The sequence below is a fragment of the Rissa tridactyla genome, chromosome 15, assembly GCF_028500815.1.
Source record: "Rissa tridactyla isolate bRisTri1 chromosome 15, bRisTri1.patW.cur.20221130, whole genome shotgun sequence".
Lineage (NCBI taxonomy): Eukaryota > Metazoa > Chordata > Aves > Charadriiformes > Laridae > Rissa > Rissa tridactyla.
The window spans coordinates 7,467,476-7,489,649 of record NC_071480.1 but is presented as its reverse complement, the minus strand read 5'-3'; the positions used below and the strand labels follow the sequence as shown (position 1 = coordinate 7,489,649).

Sequence of the window (22,174 nt, the reverse complement as noted above, 5' to 3'; positions counted from 1 at the left end):
ACCCAGATCCCAGCACCTCTTGGGAGTAAAATGCGTTGCATGCATGGGATGATACCGTCTTGAAAGTGTCCCCTCCCTTTCTCCCGGGCAAACGTTCCTTCCTATCTGCATCTCGCCCCCGAGGTCAGATTTCTTTATTCCCTCCCTTGCCCTTGGCTCATGAGAGTGCCGAGGAGATGGGAGGATCTCTCCCCGCTGCTTGGATATCAGCAGCTCACCCTCTCTGTGGGCCCTCTGATCCAAGTGTCTCATGTTTAGGACAATGTGTAGCTCCACTTCTACTCTGATGATGACCTGGGGCCTGGCTGTGTGTCACTGATGGGGACCAGTGCCTTCCCAAGGATCACTGCCCCACCGCAGGGACCTTCTGGGGCTACAGGGACTCAGCATCCAGAGCACAGAATTGCCGTGAGCTAGCCTGTCCCTAGCACAGAGCTGGCACGAGCTCCCCTGGTAGGGTTATTTACCCATCTCTTCCCTTTCCCTGCTGTTATTTACAGGGGAGGTTGTAACATTTGGTCTGCCCCTTAGGTCTGGCAGTGCCCCCGGCCCTGAAGACCTCACTCACCTCCAGCTGAAGCAGGAGATCTGACACCACCCCAGGGCTGTCTTTGTTAAACTTGCTGTATTTGGTGTCCAGGTCGGAGTTCATCTTCTTCAGGGAGCGGCTCACGGCCTCGGCATCATCCTGGAACTGGAGGTGTGGGTAGAAAAACAGGCAGGGATGGGGCGACATTGCTGTTTCCAAGTCCGGTGGGGTCTCTCAGTTCCCAGTATCTCTCCCACAACCTGTCTGGGGCTCACAAGACCCTACAGACCACCCTCAGAGCATGTGCTTGGACAAGGACCCTCTATCTCCTGAGACACAGGCAAGTAATCCCAATCAATGGACGAGCAGCGGGTAATGACAGCGAGCTGACCCTCCCCTGCCCCTCTTCTCCAAGGTGGCACACTGACCGGTCCCCACAACAGGGCTGATCAGGTGAGCTGAGAGCCAATCCTTCACTGCAGCACTAAAGAACTGTATTTTGAGAGGTGTTTCCCCAAAATACCCTGACTAGGTGCAAGCAAAGGATCTCCCATCCTTGTCTGTTCCCAGAGACCAGCCTGCCCACTCCAGCCTGACCCTGCAGCCCCAATGCTCTCTTCATTGCGCTTTACCTTCTTATACGTCTCCACGCTTTTCAGTTGACTCTCCTGGCAAATGCAGAGATTCAGGAAATTCTGCCACTCGTTCTTCAAGGCTTCCTGGTGCGCCTGCGGTGGGACAGAGCACAACTCAGTGGGCTCCAGCTAGTCCTATCTCCACCACCACCAGTCTCCTTTCCCCAGAAGTCCTAGAGATCAGAGGAAGGCTAAAGGCCACTGTTGAGCAGAGGCAAAGCCATGCCCCGGCATTGCCTGACGCTGAGCCTGAGCAAGCAGACTGCTCCACAGGGACCTGGCTCACACAGAGCAGCCGCCATTTCTCAAGGGGTCTCAGCTGCGGTGGTGTGGGTGGCTGTGAGCCCACCTCAGCTTGCCGCTGCATCTGCAGGCTTGGAAATACAACTTCGGAGCTGGTTTCATCTGGGAGAAGTCATGCTGTGTCATAGCTGGAGTTTCACAGCACTATGAATGTGGCTGCATTGACCACATATCTGAGCACCAGACCGGGAGCTGGTCCCAGCACACAGATCTTAGCCGCTGTCTTCTGAAGGGGTGAAGACCCTGGACTGCGCCCAGCCTCCCCATGGGGCCGGAGCAGGCAGAAAGATGCTGCAGTGCAGTTGGTGAAGTGCATGAGAAAAGAGAACACAGCAGGCTCTGCAGAAAAGGTCTCTTCCAACCTGTCTCCTGGCTCTTGATCCACAAATTGTGGAAAGCGTTCTCATTCTCTTGTAGGGTTTGGGAGGAGACCCCCTTTCCCTACCTGGATAGGTTTGACAGCTGGGTGCTTTAGCTCAATCATCCTGTCCCCATCATCCTGAAGATGGTTCACAAACTCCTCTTGGCTGAGCAGCTCGTTGGACTTGAAATCCTGAAGGGGAAGAGAAACTTCATGACAGAGGGAGCACAGAGTGGTCTCCTGGGGCACCAAAGCCCACGTAGCAGAGAAAAGGCTCCCAAAGCATAGCCATCCTTGTTTGTTTGTGTTTTAAAAAAAGAAGGGGCTGGGCAAAGCTAAAACAAATTAGACACGCTTGGGCCTCAGAAAGCATCAGGGCATTCATTCAAAGAGCATTTTCCTAAGCAATTATCCCTCTGTTCTTCCTGGTCCCAGCATGTAGCAGTCACTGGGTGGTGTACTTTGGACTTTGAGGTTGACATGACACTGAGCCCTTCCCTCCCCTCTGACCACTGAGCCCCACCAACAGCTCTGTAATATATGGTCTCACATGCCAGCTCAGGGGACAGGAGGGGACACACAGGGGCTCATCCTTAACTCCAGCATGGATCTAGAAGAACCTCTTCCACCTCCTGTTTCTGTGCCTGGCGCTTTCAGGCTGCCCTGGGAAAGCACCAGGCTCAGGGCTGGTGGTGGATGTCTAGGAGGCTGGGATCCACCCTGCAAATCTCCTGCCCCGATGGCAGGACAGGCTGCCATCCCAAGAGCTCACCTCATACTCCCGACGTATGCTCTGGACGTCCATCATTTGGTCACTCCAGTCCTGCTTCAGGATCCTGGTCTGCTGGTCCGTCAGGTATCCCAGCTCCTTGGTGCAGCCCTGGAGGTGGTGGTACAGGCTGCCCAGGCTCTGCCCACGCCAGATGGAAGCTTTCTGCCCGTGCACACAGGGGAGAGACAGCGTTGGTGCTCAGGCTGAGGAGCCCCTTTCCCCTCCTCCTCATCCTTCTCCCCAGGACCCCACTTGTGTTGCGCATAGAATCATAGAACAGTTTGGGTGGGAAGGGACCTTTAAAGGTCATCTAGTCCAACCCCCCCGCCATGAGCAGGGACAACTTCAACTAGATCAGGTCGCTCAGATCCCCCTCCAACCTGACCTTGAATGTTTCTGGGGGTGGGGCATCTATTTCTGGGGATTGGATGCCCATGTCTCTGGGCAACCTGGGCCAGGGTTTCACCACTCTCATTGCAAAAAATTTCTTCCTTATACCCAGCCTAAATCTACTCTCTTTTAGCTTAAAACCATTACCCCTTGTCCTATCACAACAGGCCCTGCTAAAAAGTTTGTCCTCATCTTTCTTATCACCCCCCTTGAAGTACTGAAAGGCTGCAACAAGGTCTCCCCAGAGCCTTCTCTTCTCCAAGGCTGAACACCCCCAACTCTCTCCGCCTGTCCTCACAGGAGAGGTGCTCCAGCCCTCTGAGCATCCGCCAGGAGATTCCCAGAGACCTTGGTAAGGCATCTGCTGCCGCTTGCCCTTATCTGATGGGGCTGCCGTTCCCTTTCCCTCCTCACAGACGGGATATGTTTGTCTAACCAGAATCTCAGGTGTGGGCTGATGCCTCGGGCAGCCTGAGAGCTGGCCCAGCTCTGCTGTATTTCTCACAAATACCATTTCTCAGCATTAACCTTTACGGGCCCAGTTAGATAAACCCAGGACCTTCTTCCCGGCCACCTCCTTTGCTCCAGCTGCTCATTTCCTCTCTGGAACTCCTGTTAGGGACCAGTACAAGCCTCAACATTTGCAATCCTGATTTGGAAGAGCCTGTGGGCTGGGACAGGGTTTCTTGCTCCCACATCCATAGCCCTGAGCTCACGGACACACGGGCAACTCCAGATCAATGATCCACAAAGAGGAGTCGCAGATCTCACCCACAGCATTCCCCTGAGATCAGCGAGCCTGCTCTCAGTTTACACCCATTCCAAGGCAGGAAGGAAATGGGGTAAGAAAATGAGGGACACAACTTCACTGGATAAGACCAGAGGTAGCTCCTGCCGTGAGCTGGGCATCCCCTGTCTGTCAGGGAAGGTGTTACTCTTCTGTATGACCCCGTCTGTCCAGAAAACCACCGAGAAGCTTACCAGCAAGTCCTTGTACTGGCTCTTTAAATCTGCCACGTCCTGGGTTACAACACGGACAAGACCAAGGGGGGGAAAAAAAAAAAGATATAGAGAAAAAAGCTGTTACTAAAACTGGTGGTAGATACCGACGAGTTGATTTATGGAAGGTGCATTAGAAACCTTGCAGGAACCACCTTCCTGGCCCCTGTATGGCTTGATCTGTCCAAGCTCAGGTCTCCCCACGCCCTCTGCAGAAGCAGGGTGGACATTCACCCTGCGGAGGAGTGGATGGGACACGCGGCCAGACAGCGAGCGGAGCCTGCAGGGTCCCGAGCGGAGCAGATGGGATCAAAGGAGGGGATGGAGGGTGCCTTACCCCACAGTGGAGGTTCTTGATCTGGAGGCCATAGGCTTCAATCTCCTTCTGGAGGATGTTGTGCTCAGCTATTTGCTTTTCCAGCTCTGACATGCCGGGGCCGTACTGTCCCGCATTGACTTGTTTCTGTGCAAAAGGAGTTAGGCAGAGACTAAAGCAAAAGAATTCATTTCAGGGAAAAGCCCCAGTGAATGCTGGCAGGGTATGAAAAGATCCGGTATCTGATACCAGTCCAGGAGGAAGGGAAGGGATCTTGTTGTTGTTTACCGTGATTGCTGTTGATTGCCATTTCCCCAGCCGTACAGAGGGGCAAAGATAACCAGACCATAAAACCTTGTGGTGTACCAACCTAAGCCGAACCAGCCACGCTCCCCCACGGTGCCATGCAGTGGATGGGTGTAGCTACCACCCAACCTTCAAGGGAATCCAAGCTGACTCCAAACTGGGCACTGCACGTACCCACGATCTTGCAGCGTGAAACCCTAGGATGCAGGGCTGTGAAGTCCTTGACATCACCTTCTCCATCCTTTCATCCCACAGGAGGGCATCTCTACCTGATCCCTGTCTGGTAGCTCTTAATCTGAAGGGGTTAATCAAGAGGGTCCTCCAGAGGGTTTTAAGAGGTGGGAGGAGAGTCCTTCTCCTGTCCAGAGCAACTGAGTTACTTCCACCACCCCCAATGTCCCTGCACGATGCTGAGCACGTGATGGTGGTGGAGTCTCCATCTCTGGAGACATTCCAAACCCGCCTGGACGCGTTCCTGTGCAAGCTGCTCTAAGGTGACGCAGCTCTGGCAGGGGGGTTGGACTAGATGATCTCCAGAGGTCCCTTCCAACCCTACGATTCTGTGATGGCTGGCAGAGCCCTACAGGCAATAGTGGACATTATCTGGCCTTGGAGAGTTGGGAGATACATCTAAAACTAGCTGCTGTTACCATCTTTTGGTCCAAGATCCTGGCCCAGTCTACCCTGGGCCCCACATCAGGGATGTTCAGTTGTTCGTAGAGGGCCCGGTACTCTGAACAGAGCTGCGTCACGCGGTCGTGGAGCTGCTGGATGCTGCCAAGGAGAAAAAGCAGACGTCTCTGTGTCAGTTTGCAAGGGGGAGAACCGCAGTGGGGTTTGTAGAGCCTAGATTTCACCCGTAAGACCCAGGCTGCTTTGTTGTCCCTTTGTGACGTGGCGTCCTCCAGCAGTGGAGGCACTTGCCCTGGTGCTCTCCATCTCCAGGGATGTCTCAGGAATTACAACCCAAAAGAAAGTTGCAGGGTGATGAGGGCTGTCCCTTCCCAGCTAGAAAACAACTCTTCCCTCCTGATTTCCACCTAGAAGGGCTGGAGAGCGAAGGGAAGCAAAACACCAGAGGCCAACTCTTCTCCCATTTGAACACCCAATTTTGCTTGCCTGAACAGAAGGCATTCACTTTGGGAAAGGCAGAGGAAAAGGGGATTTGCCCTGGGAATGGGGCCACATTTTAGCTCTGCATTTTTCTGGTACCTTTTACAAGAGCTCCCAAATAAGACGGGGAACTCTTGGATGATCACTCTGGCAGCCACCCTGCACACCACTACCTTTACCATACATTGGCAGAAGACCTGATTTTAAGGCTAGAGTGTATGGGAAGAAGGGTGAAACACTACCTCTCACGGCAACAACTGGAGATCAGCCTATATCCTAGGAGGGTTCCCAGTCGCTCAGTGCCCCCATCACACCAGTCCCCCCAGCTGGACTCACTCTTTCTCTATCTCAGGAGCCTGAGGGTGTTTCAGCCGCTTGGCACGGTCCACGTCCAGAAAGAGGTCCTTCAGCAGGGTCTCCGCTTCCTTCAGGTTCCTGGCGTTCTCCTGCTGGAACTCAAAGGGCTTGTTCTTCTGGTGATTGCTGGCATCCTGGAGACCAGGGAAGACAGAGAAAAAAGCCTGGTTGGACCACGCAGATCTCACAACATTCCTTGGCCAAGGCAATGGATCTGGATGCTCAACACACCAACCACAGATGGAACCCTGGTGGCCAGGGTGCTGCTGGGGAGTGTTTGCCCAGCCAAGCTGCCAGCTTCAGCATCTCTCCCACCCAGGGCACCCGTGTGGGTCGGGCTGGCTGCCCGCCTCTGGGGTTGCTGGGAGGCATAGGGCTGCGCTGCTGTAGGTGAGACAGCTTTGGCTGTGGGAAGCATGAGGCACTGAGCAGAAGGCACGGAGGCTAGAATTTGAGAGGCCCCAGTATACAGCCCCAGGGGCTGGGAGGCTCTGCAGGGCGCTCTGTTCCTCCCCAGCCTCGAGTCAGCCCCCGAACCTGCACCAGCAAGTTGGCGCACAGAGCAGACACCTGACCTGTTATCCCAGACACTGCATTTCTAGGCAAAGCCGTTCCCCTTCCCACCCACCTGCATTTCAAGGCAAAGCCTTTCCCCTTCCCACCACCCTCCGCCACAACTCACCTCCTTGAGCCTGGACTGTGTCTCCAGGATGTCCTTCTCCACCTGGTCGGCATTTGTCTGCATGCGGGAGATGAGTACGGCCAGCTCATTTGTTGAGGACCTGAGAGAGGCAGCAGAAAAGCAGATGGGTGGGTGAAGGCAATTCTCACTCTCTTCATCACTGCCCAGGACCTGACACAGGTGTGGCTCTTCAGGCCTTTCCCCCATGTTCTCCTCGTCTCCAAAGAAAGTCTAAGCTGTGACCGAGGGCATGGATGGATACAAGCGGTCGGTGCCTGGCTGTTGCCTTCAGCCAACTGAAGGTAAGAGGTGGTGTGTTCAGAGCGAGCAGGCGGTGGCTTTTTGCACACCACACGGCTCGTCTGCGCAACTCCTCGCCGCAGGACACTGCAGATGCTCCAAAGTTCGTGTGGATTCAAAAAGCAGTGGAGAAACCACACACACACACACCCCCCCAAAAAAAACCCCAAAACAACAAAAAAAAACCCAAGCCAACCCCTCCCCAAAAAAACCCAAACAAACAAAACCCAATAAAAAAAAATTGCCGTAGGGCTCACAAATGCACCAACACCAACTTCAGGAAGACCTGAAGCCACAGACGGCTGGAGGCCAGGAGAGGACCCTGCAGAGGCAGCACAACATGCTTGCCCTGTTTGGAGGAGCTTCCCTGGGTGTCTGCCCTCGGCTGCTGGTAGAGGTGGGTGAGATGGTCCTTCAGCCTGACCCAGAACTGCCATCCTGTGGTCTTCCTTCATGCAAAGCGCTCTGCAGGTCAGCCCATTTTGATGCTGGAGAGGCCAGTGCCACCCCAGGACCAGGCTGCAGTGGACAAGGACTTGCTACGCAGCCTACAAGCCCCTCTGGGCACTGTGTAGGCTGTTGCAGTCACGCTGCTTTCAGGGCTTGGGGACAAATTCCCCAAGCCCAGAGCACAACTACCAGCCCTCCTCACCGCAGTGAAGATTCACTGAAGGTCCCCATCAGACCATTTCTTATTGTCTCTCACCCCGGTGCCGTCACACAACCGATGGTACCATCACAGCACCTATTCCACCACTGCTATCGTGAATGAGTGCCGAGAGCCCTGCTGAAACAGCTGCACCCAGAGCCCGCAGCAAGGCACGGGATGGTTCCCAAAGCTCCCTGCGGACAAGGAAGCACAAACCTTGGTGCCACCTTTGTCCTCACGTCCTGTTGTTTCTAATAGCATCTGCCCTTGAGGAGAGTGCCGGCCCTACCCTCCAGGCAGGGAGAGCGCAGTGCTGCCAGGATGTGGGCAAGCAGAGGTGGGAGGGTGTGGGTCGATAGCATCATCCAGGGACTCGAGCCCTTGGATGACGGTGGGTGGAACAAAGTTCAGCAGAGGCTCAGCTCGGTTACGTGCTGACTCTGGGGTCTGAGACCAGACGGAAAGGGTTTGAGCAGCAACAATGGGACGTTGCACAGGGGTCAGGCAGTACAACCTCCTCTGTGTCTTTGGTGGGGGAGGAAGGTAGGAGAAAGGTGATATCCTGCAGCAGAGCCGTCCACATCTGCCCTCCAGCCATGTGGTTTCCTTCCTAGCCCCTGAATCCAGCAGAGGACCAGGGGAAGCGGTTCCCTTAATGGCTCTGTCATTGTGTCAGCTCCTCATCATGGCTCCAGCTATTCAGTGTTTCATACCAAAGGCTAGAGCAGATGCTGGAGTGTTCATATATTACTGCCCCAAGTGACTGTTCAGTGCCACTGAGTGTTACGGTCACCCCAAGCCAGGCTCTTGGATGCCACAGATGGGCTGAGCTGGCTTGAAACGTGGGCTCCATGCTGACCACGGCTGAGCCCATGTAGCTCCAGAGGCGCAGCCCCAGCGCTCCTGCTCACAGCATCCTCCTGTCCCCTTTCTCCGACTCCTCCCTTGGTTTGGATTTCCCAAGAGGGTGGCGTGAGCCTGCGATGCAGCAGCTCCCAGCTCCCTCGGGGGCTTTGGGTTGGCAGCGTCTCCTGGCCATGCCTCAGCTTCCCTGCTGCAAAACGCACGTCAGCGAAGTCAACGGGGGACTGCTGCGCTCTGGCAGTGCCCTCTTCTACAGGGTCTCAGTCCGGGGATCACGGAGCCAAAGAGCCCAAGCAGGTCATTCATCATCATCATCAAAGCATCACTGTCTCCTACAACCTGTGTCTTATACCCTGTTAAACATCCCTCCTACCCGATCTGTGCCCCATGGATGCTTTTTCTGTGGTAAACTGCAGAGCTCAGGGGGACAAAGGGTGGCCCCAGGTCCCAGCACAACAGGGTGGGCGGGAGCAGTGCAGAGCCAGGACTCGGTCGCCGTGAACCTGAGTGTGCACAGCAGACTGGAAGCCGCAGGAGGTCCCCCCCTCCCCAGGTGGTTACACAATCTCCCACTCATCTTCGACACGCCTGGAATGAGGTGGTGTCCCATGAGCAAATACTTGAGCACCACCCAAATTTCCTGCCTGGTCTCTCTGCGCAGGGAGGAGAGAGTGAGTCACAGGCTGGCCACCATCCCAGGGGATGGACGCCTCTCCCCATGTGCCGGGGGAGCCCGTCCGCCCCGAGAGGTCTGAATTCTGCTCCTGCCTGGGAAGTTCATGAATGGGGTGTCCAGTTTGAGCCCTGTTGTGATGTGACCACAGATACCTCTGTGCAGCTCCAAGAAGGGAGAAGTGAGGATCCGTCCTTCCCAGGGAGGGTAGATAGATTGCAAATAAAATTCTCCTTATTCCTCATGGCACCCCCTTCCTGGCTAAAGGAAAGACTGGGACACCCCATCTCTTGGTTCACAAGGCTGGACACATGAATCAGCTCTGTTTAGGCTGAGCCACAACAAAACTATGGACTGAAAAGACCTCAACAACCTCCCGGTGACAGGGGCTCAGCCTTGCCCGTCCCCAGCCTGTGCTGCCTCTGCACTGCACGGGGCGCCCAAGGTTAGAAACGAGGATGCTGTTGCAAACAACCTGATCTTCAGTGAAGAAGTGATGCTTCCTGGGGAGCACCATCTCAGGACCAGAGGGGGGTCTCCCCTGTGTGTCCTGTAGAGGAGAGCCAGGAGGTCTCCATGCTGGCCAAGGGAGGGAGCCTGGGCAGAGGAGGAGACTGAGACCCTGTAGCCAGCAGCCGGGCTGAGGAGCACTGAAGCCAGATGTGGGATGTCCTGGGAGGAGAGGGATGGCTACACATTGTCCTGGGCACCAGAGTAAGGCCTGGGGCACAACAGAGAAGCCATCTGTCCTCAGCCGAGCCTCCCACCCTCACCACGCTCCTCAGTTGAGGTGGGAGCAATGCTGAGGAACCCGCTTAGTCCATGCACGCTTAAAGAAGTGCCCAAACCACCACAGACCCTCCACGGACCATACTGAGAGGAGTGCGAGCCTCTCCTGTCCATGCCAACCCCCGTCCACGCAGCCTGAGGTGACACAGAGGCATCACTGTCCTTCCTCGGGGCTGTCCCTCCTGCCCCATCCCTGCTGCCCCCGGGAGAAGCGTCACTCAAGGAGAGCTGAGCAGACCGGGGCCCCATGTTTCACGGTGAAGATGCTGATGCTTGGGCTGCAGAGAGGCAGCCAGGCATCGGAGGGGGTGTGAGGAGCTGCAAGCTTGCCCGTGCTCATGTTGGGCATCCCATGGAGGGGCTCGGGTCCAACCCTACTCATGGTGCATGCGTTACAGCTGCAGCCCCAAGCCGGCCGAGGTGGCAGGCAGAGCTCCTCCCGCTCCTCCTCCTCAAGAGCCAGGGCAGGCCTCCTCCCTAGGGCCATCTCATGCCTAGAAGAGGCAGAGCACTATTATTATCATTATTAATTGGTTCATTTCTCATACCACTTTCTGCCTCCTAGACAGTCCAACTGCACACAAGGGCTGGCGTCTCTCAGCAGGAGCAGGACTGTCCCCTGCTCCTGGTCACCCCTGCCAGAGCACGTTTGGGCAGGACCACAGCACCCACTCCCTTCAGTCGCCCACCCTCCCTGTCCCTGCCTTCCAGGGGACTTTTTCTTCATGGCCGCAAGGGAGACCCCAAAGCTGGGTCTGTTCTCCCCGACACGCAGAAGCCCTCACATGCTCTGACCTGCCAGCCCCAGACACTCACTGCATGCCACCAACAATCGCCCACCCGTGCTGGGTTAGTCCCCTGAGCCTGTGCCTGTCCCCCCGAGGACCACGCTGCTCTAGACTGATTGGGGAGAAACAGGGGGAGGCGGTGGCAGAAGCAGCAATCCCAGGAGATGGTTAAACCAGGAGATGACTTGCCATCCACCTCCAAAACCACCCACGGCCTCTGTCAAGATCGCACCCGGGCAGCCAGTCCAGCCAGATCCGATTCAATTCCACCTTCCCGTGAGTTTTCCCTTTCTGCCACGCCGTCTGCCTCCTCCTAGAGCAGGGCACAGCCAGGATGTTCCTTGGGGACAAACCTGCACTTATTACCACCTCCCTGGGATGGATCCACCAAGCGCAGACCTGGGAGGTGGGATGCTCAACACCATGGTCCCAAGGACTAAGATGAGGTACCTTCTCTAGCGGTCCATGCCAGGAGCGGCACCCACTAAGTGGGAACCCCCGGAGTCAGGGAACCTCTACTGCTGTTGATGTTCTGGCCTCAGGGTCACCAGGAACAGCTATGGGCCATCAACATGTTCTTGGGGCCAACCTTCATTTTCTCAGCTAATATGGGAGCTGACCAAGCCCCGGGCCATGGCCAAACCAATTAGCCTTTGTCTGATGGTTGGTGTCTCCTAAAACAAGCACAACTAGCTCAGTAATTGCCCTGCTTCTGGCTCCAGCCTCCATCCTGCACAGGAAAGAGGTGTGAGGTCTCACCGGGATGAGATTCCAGTTATCCCGAGAGGCTCACACTGGGGGAGAACCTGGCCCAAACCCTCCTGCGGCACCACGCGGGCTGCAGCGAGCTGTCCCAGGAAGCCTCACGTGAAATCCCCAGCCTGGGTTTGGAAGCCAGCATGCACCACAGGCTGGGGAGGAAGATAGATTGCATTAGCAAGACTAAAAACAGAGACAAAAAGCCAGCTAAAACCAGCTAAACTAAGTATAAAAGGCTCTGGGGCTTCTGGGGAAGCGTCTCACCGCGGTCAGGTCCCAACAAAAGCTTGATGTTCAGAGAAACCCCAAATCTGCCTTCGTGATGAGTTTGTGAGTGCTCAGCTCCACTGAGGCAGTTTCCTACGGCGGGGCAGGGGACCAGCTCCCGACATCCACACGGGGAAGGAAGCCTCAGCCTCTGCGGGGATCCCCTCTCTCCCCAGGTCCCGCTGCCCTACCCAGCAGCACCGGGCCACCACCCTCCTCACAGGCTGTTTGCAGACGTTGGGTTTGGCCCCCATAAACGGCGCGGTTGGGTGCCAGCACCCTGCTATGTCCACCCGGGCGTCTGACACACGCCAGCCCGGGCTGCTGCCCTGGGTTGTCCCGAGGGATGGGGCCAGCACCCCCTTCTCTCCCTTGTCCTCAGGGACAGGGATTCCTGCAGAATCAGCCCACTAACGCTAGGAGATGCAAAATTGCTGAGGAAGGTGGAAAATAGCCCTGAGTTGGCAACTGCAGCTGAAGGGAGGGACCAGTGCTCTCTCTGCAGGAGCACCCCCTCCCAGGGGACACCCTGCTCCCAGGGAAACATCCTGGTCCCATCACACATCTCGCTCCCCAAAACTTAGGGAATCTCTTCAGAGGGGACATGGCTGTCAGCTCCTTTTGGTGCTGCCTCAGACGGGCCTGAAAGAGGCAACCTCAGCTATCCGACCTGCTGAGACCCAGCCTGTCACCAGGACGGACTAGAGCAGTCACCAGCAAACCCACTCCTCACCCATCTCCACCACTTGAGCATCCCTCTCCAGGGATCCCAGTTCCCAGGGCAGCATCGCACCAACCTCACACAACCAGCGAGTCCGGGGGATCCCAAATCCAGGCTGGTGTCCGCTTTGCCATCCAGCAGAGCCTGCTCCACCCAGGCAAAGAGGCCGCGTCTGTTCTCCCTACTCCTACCTGCCCAAAAGGGGCTTCTCACCTCCCCGCTCAATTAACACAGCTCCGAGCACATCGTGGGGCACTGCACGTCCCGGGGGCAGCACGGATACTTCTGGGCTGGAGCACAAAGCCCACCAAAGACAAGGACAACAGCTGGGGCAGCATGTTTTGGCAGCAGCTCCCTGCGAGCCCCAACTTTCTGGCTGCTCCACAAAGACTTTCTTAGGAGACATCGAGCGTTCTTCCCACATCTTCCCCCAGGGTCCGCAGGACAGCTTAGAGAGAGGAGAGGAGTCGCACTTACTTGCTAGGCTTGACAGGGGAACATCTGCTGGGGGAACTTCTGCTTGGGGAGCCTTTGCCCACCCCCTTGAACATGTTGGTGAGGTCCTAGCTGGTCTCCCGGAGTCTGCGAAGCCGTCGTGGGCGCTGGCTCTCTGCTGCGGTCTGTGGGGATGGAATGACAAGACTCAGGGAGGGAAGGACGGCGGCGCGCTAAAGAGCAGTTTCTGGGAGGCTCCTCCCCACGCGCAGGTGAGCAGCAGCGATGGAGGCATATATGAAAAAATGACTCGAAAAACCAGTTTAGGGTGGAAAGAGAAGAGCCCCAGCGGGAGAACGGGAGACCTCGCCCTGGCTTGGAGAGCGTTTTGGCACACACAGCCAGAACCATGCAGCAGTTTCCCAGCAGAGGGGCAGAGAGCACGGCCTCTGTGGGGAGGAAAAGTCTGCAAAGGTGACTTCGAGGGAGTGCACAGCCACTACTGAAACACAATTTAAAGCATCTTCTTGCATTAGCTGCTTAAAAAGTGAGAGAAGCAGCAGAAGCCCTACGGACGAAGCCAACCAAGAGGTTTCCAAGGCAGCAGCAGCAGTTTGGGAACTACCAGTTTGCAGAACACGATGTTATTATGCAGTTCAGTAAACTTTTGGCCCAGACTCAGCACAAGGTGGCCCCGGCTCCTGGCAAAACACCGAGGGCTCATGGCAGAACTAAGGTCAGCAGCTCCAGCGCAGCATCACAGGAGCCTCAACCCGCGGGATTCAGGCTCTGGGACAAACTTGGGTACCAAAGCCCCAAAGACCTGCGTCTAAGGCTCTACCCAGACACTGTCTACACAAGACCTTAGAGCAGGCTTTGCCTCTGGGCAGCTCTTTCCCCTGTGGAGCAAAGGTTCAGAGTCCCAACTGGTTTCCAGTACAACTGGTTTCCAGTACAGCCCAACAGCACCCGGGCATCTCCGTGGCTCCTGGGGGATGCCCGTCCAGGTTGTGCTGCTCGGTGGGGCTGCCCAGCCCCACAGCTCTCCGAAACCACAGCAAGGGCTGGCTGCCGTCTACATCCTCTGGGTGGCAGATAAAGCAAAGTTCAAAGTTTCCCACAAACCGGGAACCCTGTGTTTCCAGCTGCTCCAGCACGGATCCCGCAGCCACACGGGATCCTTATCCGGTGCAGGAGCAGGGAGGGAGGGCAGAGGATGGAAGAGGAAGCGGACAGGAGTGGATGGGGACCACAGCCCCCACGTAAGCACCAGCCACCCGTGATGTCAACACAGGTTTGTGGTTGCTCTTCCCCAATTCATGTGGCTCAAGGACAACCCAGGCAAAGGCCTAGGGTCCATCATCACTTCCTGGGTGACCTCTTTGTCCTCTTTAAATTGGCACAAAAGAAATCACGTCTCAGGAGAGAGGGAAAGACACGTGTGGGACAAGGCTCTTTTGCAAGGGATTTGATTTCTGCTATGGTTTTGCTCTCCTACAAGCTGCAAAGCCCTACCTTTTCATGGTGGAATCATAGCTTGGGCCCTGCTTCTCACGCCAAGATCTTAGAAGCATGAAGAAAGGAGGTCCCCCCAGCTCAAAGCACTGGGAGGTGGCTGGTGTGGACCTTAGGAGGAGGGGTGACCTCTCCTCCAAGGGGGTTGGAGTTAACAGAGACCTGCTTCAGGGCCTGGCTTCACTGTGTGGAGGTCTACAGAGGCGATGGAAAGCGGTTGCTGAGAGATCACCCTTTTGCCATTAACATCCAGCTGGCCAATGGCAGCCACGAAGCTCTTTGAGATGGTCTTTGACCGAGTCTGGGGGGTCCCAGGCAGGAGGAACCTGTAGCCCACAGGACCAGACCCTGCTGCATTTACATTCGAAGGCTTAAAGCAAGATGAAGCCTTGCCAGGGACAACAGTTGAGAGCGTTTAAGGCCAAGCAGACCTCAGTTTGTAGCCAGGCAAAGCAGGAGCACACCGGAGCCCGTGGCTGCACGGGACAAGCTGATCTCTGCAGGGCTCTTTGCACGAGCCGGGAGGGGATCAGTACCCTGCGAATTCAGAAGAAACTCAGTTGAACAAGATGGACTGCCTGTAATCCCCGGGAAGACAGCGTGCTCGCACACGGAGGAAGTTCTAAGAATTAGCACAAAAAGCAAACCAGGCACATAGCAACATCCCCCCCTTCCCGGACAGCCTGCTTCCCCAGCCATCCATCACCCGCAGCCTCCAGCCGAGGGCTGCAGCTCCTCACCCGGAAAGCTTCAAAACAGCACCTTCCTCTCCTCTGTTTAACAAGACAGAGGTGTCATACTTCCCCCGGCCAAGTCTCCAGCTGGCAAGGATCCCTTGGAAAGACGGAGCAATTTTTAAAAGCTAATACTCTTTGATCTCGCCCCTGTGCACACACAGACGCACGCTCTGGCAGGCAGCGGCGTCCTCCGTGCCGCACGCAGCCGGGACAGATAAACACGGGGCTAATCTCAGGGCTGATGGGAGAAGCGGCAGCGCGTTTGGCAGAGGAGCACCCGTCGCTCGCAGACACCAGCGGGAGAGCCGGGCCAGATCCCGCCGGGTTTGGAGTCCTGGTCCAGGAGCGATGCTGAGCATCCAGCCTGATGTCTTCCCCTTTGCTGCCTGCTCACCTGCCAGAGCAAAGCCCCACGGGGTCTGTCACCAGCCCAGCCCCAGGAAACGAGAGTGGCTGGGGAAAGCCATAGGCAGAGCCAAGGATGGCTCTGGGTTGTGGGTCTTGCCAGCCCAGTGCCTCTGCCACCACATCCAGCCCAGAACCAGTTCCTGCTGCAGGCCAACGCCTGCTGCGAGGGGAGGGATGCTCTCCCTGCCCCCAGCCCAGCCTCCCCCACGCTGCGACGGCCACCCCAACCTGTGCAGGTGAAGGGGACGCCGCTGCAAGAATCCTCAGGGGAACGCTTGGGACGGGCACTGTTTGCTTCAGCCCAGCTCACTTCCAGATCCTCAGCGGGTTCTGTTCAGACCAGCCCCAGTCGTGCCAGGGCAGAGCACAATGGTTAACGCAGGCCCTGCAAGAAGCAACAGGCAAGGGGACCAGTTCAACCAGTTCTCCACCACCGCCACCCACACAGCTGTGCCTGGCACTTGGACCTGCGCCCCAGAACCCTGGGCAGAACTGCCCCACCACCTACTCTCTCCTCTGCGGCTGGAAACCCAAACACAGGTCTCCAAGAAGACCATCCAAAAGAGCATTACCAAAGGCCTCCCACCTCCCGGCCATCCTCCCAGCCATATTTCCAATGGGATCGCTCTGCACTTGTGGCAGTGCTCCCCTCTGGCAGAGCTGCCTCAGCCAGGCGAGATCATCCATGGGGACACGGGTCAGGGGTGGGCAGCCTTCCTTTCATTCCAGGTCAACCAGCCTCGAAACTCTGCTGTTGATCCACAGACAAGGCCAAGCCAAGAGGAGTTTGTGTCTTGCCCAGGCAGGTCCCCAGCGCGGCTACAGCTCCCTTTGGGGGCTGAGGTGGATCTCCTGGGGGTATAGACCTGGGGCTGGCTGCTCCAGCAGGGCTCCAGACACAACAGGAGATGTTCTGGGAAGTCACATCATAATCATCGTATTTCGCTTTCCAGAGCGGGATGTGGGGATTCATCCTGGTAGCCTGGAGCTGCGCCAGGATGCAGATGCCTGGTTTCACAGGACAGTCCCATAACCAGATGCTGCCCACACAGATGAGTAGGTCACTCTCAGGGACAGATAGCAGGCACGGCTGCGGAGAGGACGCTGGTGAGCAGGTAACATTTCAGGGAAGGAAGATTTCAGGAACAATCCTGGACTAATCTTTTGTAAGGAACTGGCAGAGGAGGAGTTTAGAGGATGGCGTGCCTTCGTTATCAGGCATGCCTTCATTATCAGGCAGGCCTCTCATAAGTTTTTACAGAGGAGGTGACAGCTTAAGATGATCCATAAATGATTTACTACTCCCTGTTAAGACCATTTGCCCTTCTGGATGATGACATACTTGCCTCCTCCGCACCTCCTCACCGCCCTCCGCACACCAGTCCTCTGGCTGAGTTTTCTTCCCACTTCACCTCCTTGCTTTTGAGCTGCTTCGTTCTTGAAATCGTTCTCCTGGGCAGCAATGTGCTGAAATCAAAGTGATGAGCTGAGCCCTTACGCAGCACAAACCTCCCATGTCACGCCACCAAGAGCTGCTGCTGGCCAGGCGCCGCAGGGAAAACCACACAGTTCAGGTCTTAAATGATGCTGTAGAATTGGTGGGTGCCTACAGAGGAGCAACGGAAGGACCTTCACAACAAACTGAACTGTTGAGAGGTGGGAGGAGAAAAGCAGAAACCATCAGTGAGCGCAGATGCAGGAGGGTGGATGGGGTTCAGTCTTCAATACACCTGGAAAAACCGCCTTGATTTGTTCGTAAAACCCCACCTACGGAAGAGCAGTCAATGCACCTCCTCACCCCATAAAGCCCCTGCTAATGATCACCCCTATTTGCACCAAGTAAAACCAAGGGCCCATCTCCCCAGCCGCCCCGTCCAGCGGCACCCACCACCACGTCCCCACGGGCAAAGTTAGGAAGTTTCACGGCCGCGTGGTCAGACAGGCAGCGCCCAGCGGCTGGGGAAAGGTTCCCTGCTCTCGCATCTCACCCCTCCCCTTCCTGAAAAAGCAGCGGCAAGTCACAGGCTCTCCTGCCTGTGCTCAGCACCTGGTTGTTATTTCTAATAGTGTTGTCCCAAAGTTTAAAGTACATCAACAGTTTCGGAGAGATGCACGAGGCTGCACAGAGGCAGGAGCCCTCTGTAACAGCGGGAGATGCTTTGCTGCGCCGAGATGCTGCTTGTTTGGCAATGGGAGGAGCAGCTACAGCCAGCCCGGAACAGGACTTGGTGCAAAGGATACGTGGCCTTTGCAAAAAGGAGGGAAAACCTTCTCAAGAGGCTCCAAAGTCATGGAGAACAGCAGAGCATGAAGAGCAAAGCACGAAGAGCAGCTGTGGGAGACAGGAGCCACGGGCCCCCAGACACTCACCACCGCGGGAGGTGTCAGAGCCTGTTCTCACCAGGCACAAGTCAGCCATCAGCCTCCTTTTTCCTCACAGACACCACGGACGACATCCTTTCGTATAATTTTTATCCCAGCCCTTTTTACTCCTTGTGGAGCAGTTTTCACGCAAGCCAAAATGAAACGGCAGAGCCTCAGAACAGTCTGCCTATCATTAAAAAATCGCCATCCCACAGGGAAAGCGGGACACTTGATTTTCTTAAGTCTAAAATTACTCGGTCCTCACACCTTGCTTTGCTTTGCTTTATCTTTACCAATTGCTAAGCGGAGGGGAAGTGCAAAGGCCCCCGCGCTTCTCCCTGCAGGTCTGATTGAAACCCATCAAGGAGCTTCCTGGGACGGGGCTAGACTCAGCATCCCACTGGAGTCCGCAGAGGAAAACGGGATCTGGCTTCAGAGCTGGCTCAGCACCGAGGGACCTTCCCCCACAAAACCAGAGGAGGCCAAATCCAGCGTGGCTCCCCGGCACGAATGGAAAATCCCGGTCCTGCTCCTTTGTATCTCTCTAAATACAGAGGACGTTTGCACCACACCATGGAGTTAACAGCTCAGTCCCAAGGCTTTTATGGACAACTCATCCCTAGACCCTTCAGACATCAAAAGGACCTGCCCGTTTCCCACCCCATCGCCTCTCCTGGCTCATTACGGCATCCTGCACCTTCTTCTGGGTTTAAGCCCTAGAGCTAACGAGCAGGCCATCACGGCAATTCCCTACAGCAGGTAATGCGTTAGCCTAATTTTCCTCTCCCCAGAGGATTAGCAAGGCTGTAATAGCACTAAATAAATTCACTAATGGCAGATTCTCAAGACACTTTGTCTGGAAAACCTGTTTACAACTTACAGGCTGCAGCCTGCAAATTTGGCTTTATTATCCATTGACACTGCTGAAGGGAGCTGCTCCCCAAACATGGTGATTGGATCTGAACGAGACGTGTCCTAGATCATTAACCAGGCAATGAGAGGTAATTAAACACCTGCCTGGAAAGGCAACCTTCACACACAGGGCAGAGCCGAAGAAGCACCCCATGAAATCAGGGTGGGAGATCAGAGCTTTTGGGGTAGGTTTCTCTCATGTCTCCCCAAAAAAAGCTGCTTCGCTCGAACGGCAGCGCCCTGGAGAAGGGACCGTCCCTGCCAAACGCTGGGCTGAAGCGCCAGGCAATGGGCCCAGGGCAGGGTGATGGAAAGTTAGACGCGAGGACAGGTTTTGCTCTCTCCTCTCTGCCTCCACTCTCAAGTGCGGCACAAAGGCCCTGTAATGTGCGAAACCACCTGCAGGATGTTATTTGGTAGGTGGTGGCCAGCTGGAACCTGGAACAGCTCAAAGGCACACCTGCTTGGGAGAAAAAACTCCTGGCCCTGGTACAGACACCTGAGCAAAGGAGAAGGTGTGCGGAGCAGAGGGGTCCAGGCTGGAGCCCCCCATTTGGCGAGACCTGGAGGGTGTCAGGAAGGAGGATGCTAACACACCAGCGGGGAAGGATCCTGCTCTCACACTCCCTCCAAACCAAACCGAGCCCATGGAAGGGCTCCACCTGCAGCACAGGGCTAGCGGGAGAGGAGATAAACCCTCCTGGGTGACCAAAACATGGAGCAGAGTGGTGACAGGCCCCACGAACCGCCCCCCAGGCGGGAGGGCAGTGCCGGTCCCCAGCCCATATTTGTGGACAGCGGGTGCTGCAGCCAGGAGCATCGTTGAGCCGGGGTGGCTCACACCCCCCGCCGCAGCCTGCCAGCCCGGAACCCCCGAGCGCTTTTCGAATCAGACCCAAATCTCCTGCAAAACTCCGTTTTTGAGCTGCTACTGGCTGATTTGGTGCCAAGTGGTTGTGTCACAGGCAGGGACCAGAGCGGGATGAATCTCTCTGCCACAACTAATTCTGCTCCACCTTCCCCGACTTAATTTGATGCTCTGAGAAAATTAGACGCTCTCCCACTTGAGTGGAAAAAGGCAAGCACTGAAGGTAATTTAAAGGCTTTGATGCTGCTCTTTAGTCATTCGGGCACCACAGCCACGGCACGGCTCCCCGGACTGACCACGGGCTGGGGACGGGAGTCACTAATCCCCATGCACAGCGTTGTGAGCCTCGGGCAAACCGCCTTGTCTGTGCAGGGACATCGCCGTCCCCCAGCCCAGCAGGGGAGGGGAAGAAAACTCTTTCCAGAGCGAGAATTTTAACTTTAATAACCCCAACACCACAGGTGCCCAGCAGTGGAGGAGGTTGCCAAAGATCATAGCGCGGCAGTGCCTAGAAATGCTAAGCACAGCCCGGGACCTTGGGTCGGAATTTGAATTTGATGGCACTGGAGCACATGAAAGCTGGGCCCAAGGCCACGCGCGCACCAACAGACATGCAAACTGCACCCTTTGAGAGTGGTTTTAAACCTCCCCCTCTGAGACATTACTGCTTTTTAGGCCAGAGGTGGGAAGGTTTTCACCCCAGGATACTCGCGGCAGCCCAGAGAAGGGCTGGGGACGCGGCGGGGAGGACGGACACAGCCGCCTCCCTCCCACGCAGGAATTTGCACTTGGGTTTAGCTGGAACCCAAACATTGTAATCTGGCGCTCAGCACAGAGCAAGGCGCTAATCAGTCGCTCCCCGCTGCAAAAAGTAAATCCCCAACACAAACAAAAACAAAGAGCGAGTCCAGAGGAGGCCGCAAAGATGCTGGGAGGGCTGGAGCCCCCTCTGCTGTGAGGACAGGCTGAGAGAGCTGGGGGGGTTCAGCCTGGAGGAGAGAAGGCTCCGGGGAGACCTCAGAGCCCCTTCCAGTCCCTAAAGGGGCTCCAGGAGAGATGGGGAGGGACTCTGGATCAGGGAGTGTAATGACAGGACGAGGGGGAACAGTTTCAAACTGGAAGAGGGGAGATTTAGATTAGACATTAGGAAGAAATTCTTTCCTGTGAGGGTGGTGAGCCCCTGGCCCAGGTTGCCCAGAGAAGCTGTGGCTGCCCCATCCCTGGAGGGGTTCAAGGCCAGGCTGGACGGGGCTTGGAGCAACCTGGGCTGGTGGGAGGTGTCCCTGCCCAGGGCAGGGGGTGGCACTGGGTGATCTTTAGGGTCCTTTCCAACCCAAACCATCTATCATTCCATACCACTGCAGGTGTTTGGGCTGGATGCTCTGGAGCAAGGACCTCCCAGCTCTGTCCCCACCCAAATCCCACCACAATCCACTTCCACAAGAGACAGGATTGTTGCAGCAAGAGCAGCAGTGACCCGAACAGCAGCTGAGGGGACTTTGCAGCAGGAGAGCAAAAGACCGAGCCTCTCCTCAGACACAAAGCAGGACACTCGGGGCAAGGAGACCTCACCTGCGGGAGAGGGCCAGGGAGCGGCTGCATTTCACAAACCTGTTCACCTTCGGCGTGGTTTGGGTGAGCCCGAGAAGCGAGAGCCCGGCACGAAGCTTTGCTGTAGGTGTGTCCCTGCGAACCGCTGCGAGATCAGCTCCCGGAGCACGGCGTCACTCCACACCAAACACTCCCAGTGCCAGGGCCGGGGGTGGCCGGGGCAGGTCCCAGGAAGAAGAGGGACACAAGAAGCAACCCGGGTTTCTGCAGTGCTGCCCGGCACTTCCTCGATGGGGAGCAAGGGAGGGAGGAGACGGCAGTGCCGGCACCCAGAGCTGCTGCTGCTCCTGCCCCAGCCCCAGGAAAGCTCAGCGCACAGGAGTGCCTGCGAGCCCACCTCCGCCGGGAAGCTTTCAGGGTCATTATCAGCTTCCTATTCCATCCTATCCTTCCTCTTGGAGTTTCCTATTATACGCTGGGGGCACCCACCTTGCACTCCTCCCACCCGGATCAGAAAGGGCTCTTCTTTGGCAGGCAAAGCAACCTCCAGCTGTTCTTATGCTTGAGAATAGCAATCCAGTCCTGAAGAAAGAGAGGAGCAGCCAAATACAATCAAGATTGCATTAAATCACTGCTTTAAGTGAGCAAACTCCCAATTTACATCCTGGGCTGAACACCGTGGGGTATTTGTGCTCGTAGCTCTAACGGGGCAGGTGACAAGAGCTATGCGGGAGCACAGACATCCCTCGACAGATGCATCTTCTCCCAAAAACCAGTTCTACTCACTCCACTAGAGGTGGAAAAGGACTTC

General features: G+C 56.2%; 1 protein-coding gene across 1 annotated transcript in view; it reads right to left on the bottom strand.

Moving 5' to 3' along the window:
- The window catches only part of EVPL (envoplakin), a 30,669-nt gene extending 14,354 nt beyond the window's left edge, over window positions 1-16,315 (bottom strand). Inside the window, exons 1-12 of the mRNA XM_054221678.1 lie at window positions 16,241-16,315; window positions 15,264-15,357; window positions 13,051-13,193; window positions 6,764-6,863; window positions 6,061-6,215; window positions 5,262-5,385; window positions 4,327-4,452; window positions 3,972-4,010; window positions 2,601-2,762; window positions 1,913-2,020; window positions 1,162-1,257; window positions 569-694 (exon numbers count right to left, since the gene is read on the bottom strand). Coding sequence (XP_054077653.1) covers window positions 569-694; window positions 1,162-1,257; window positions 1,913-2,020; window positions 2,601-2,762; window positions 3,972-4,010; window positions 4,327-4,452; window positions 5,262-5,385; window positions 6,061-6,215; window positions 6,764-6,863; window positions 13,051-13,124 — 1,110 coding nt within the window. The 5' untranslated portion in view covers window positions 13,125-13,193; window positions 15,264-15,357; window positions 16,241-16,315. The remainder of the gene's footprint in view (window positions 1-568; window positions 695-1,161; window positions 1,258-1,912; window positions 2,021-2,600; window positions 2,763-3,971; window positions 4,011-4,326; window positions 4,453-5,261; window positions 5,386-6,060; window positions 6,216-6,763; window positions 6,864-13,050; window positions 13,194-15,263; window positions 15,358-16,240) is intronic.
- Between the last annotated feature and the right edge of the window lie 5,859 nt (window positions 16,316-22,174).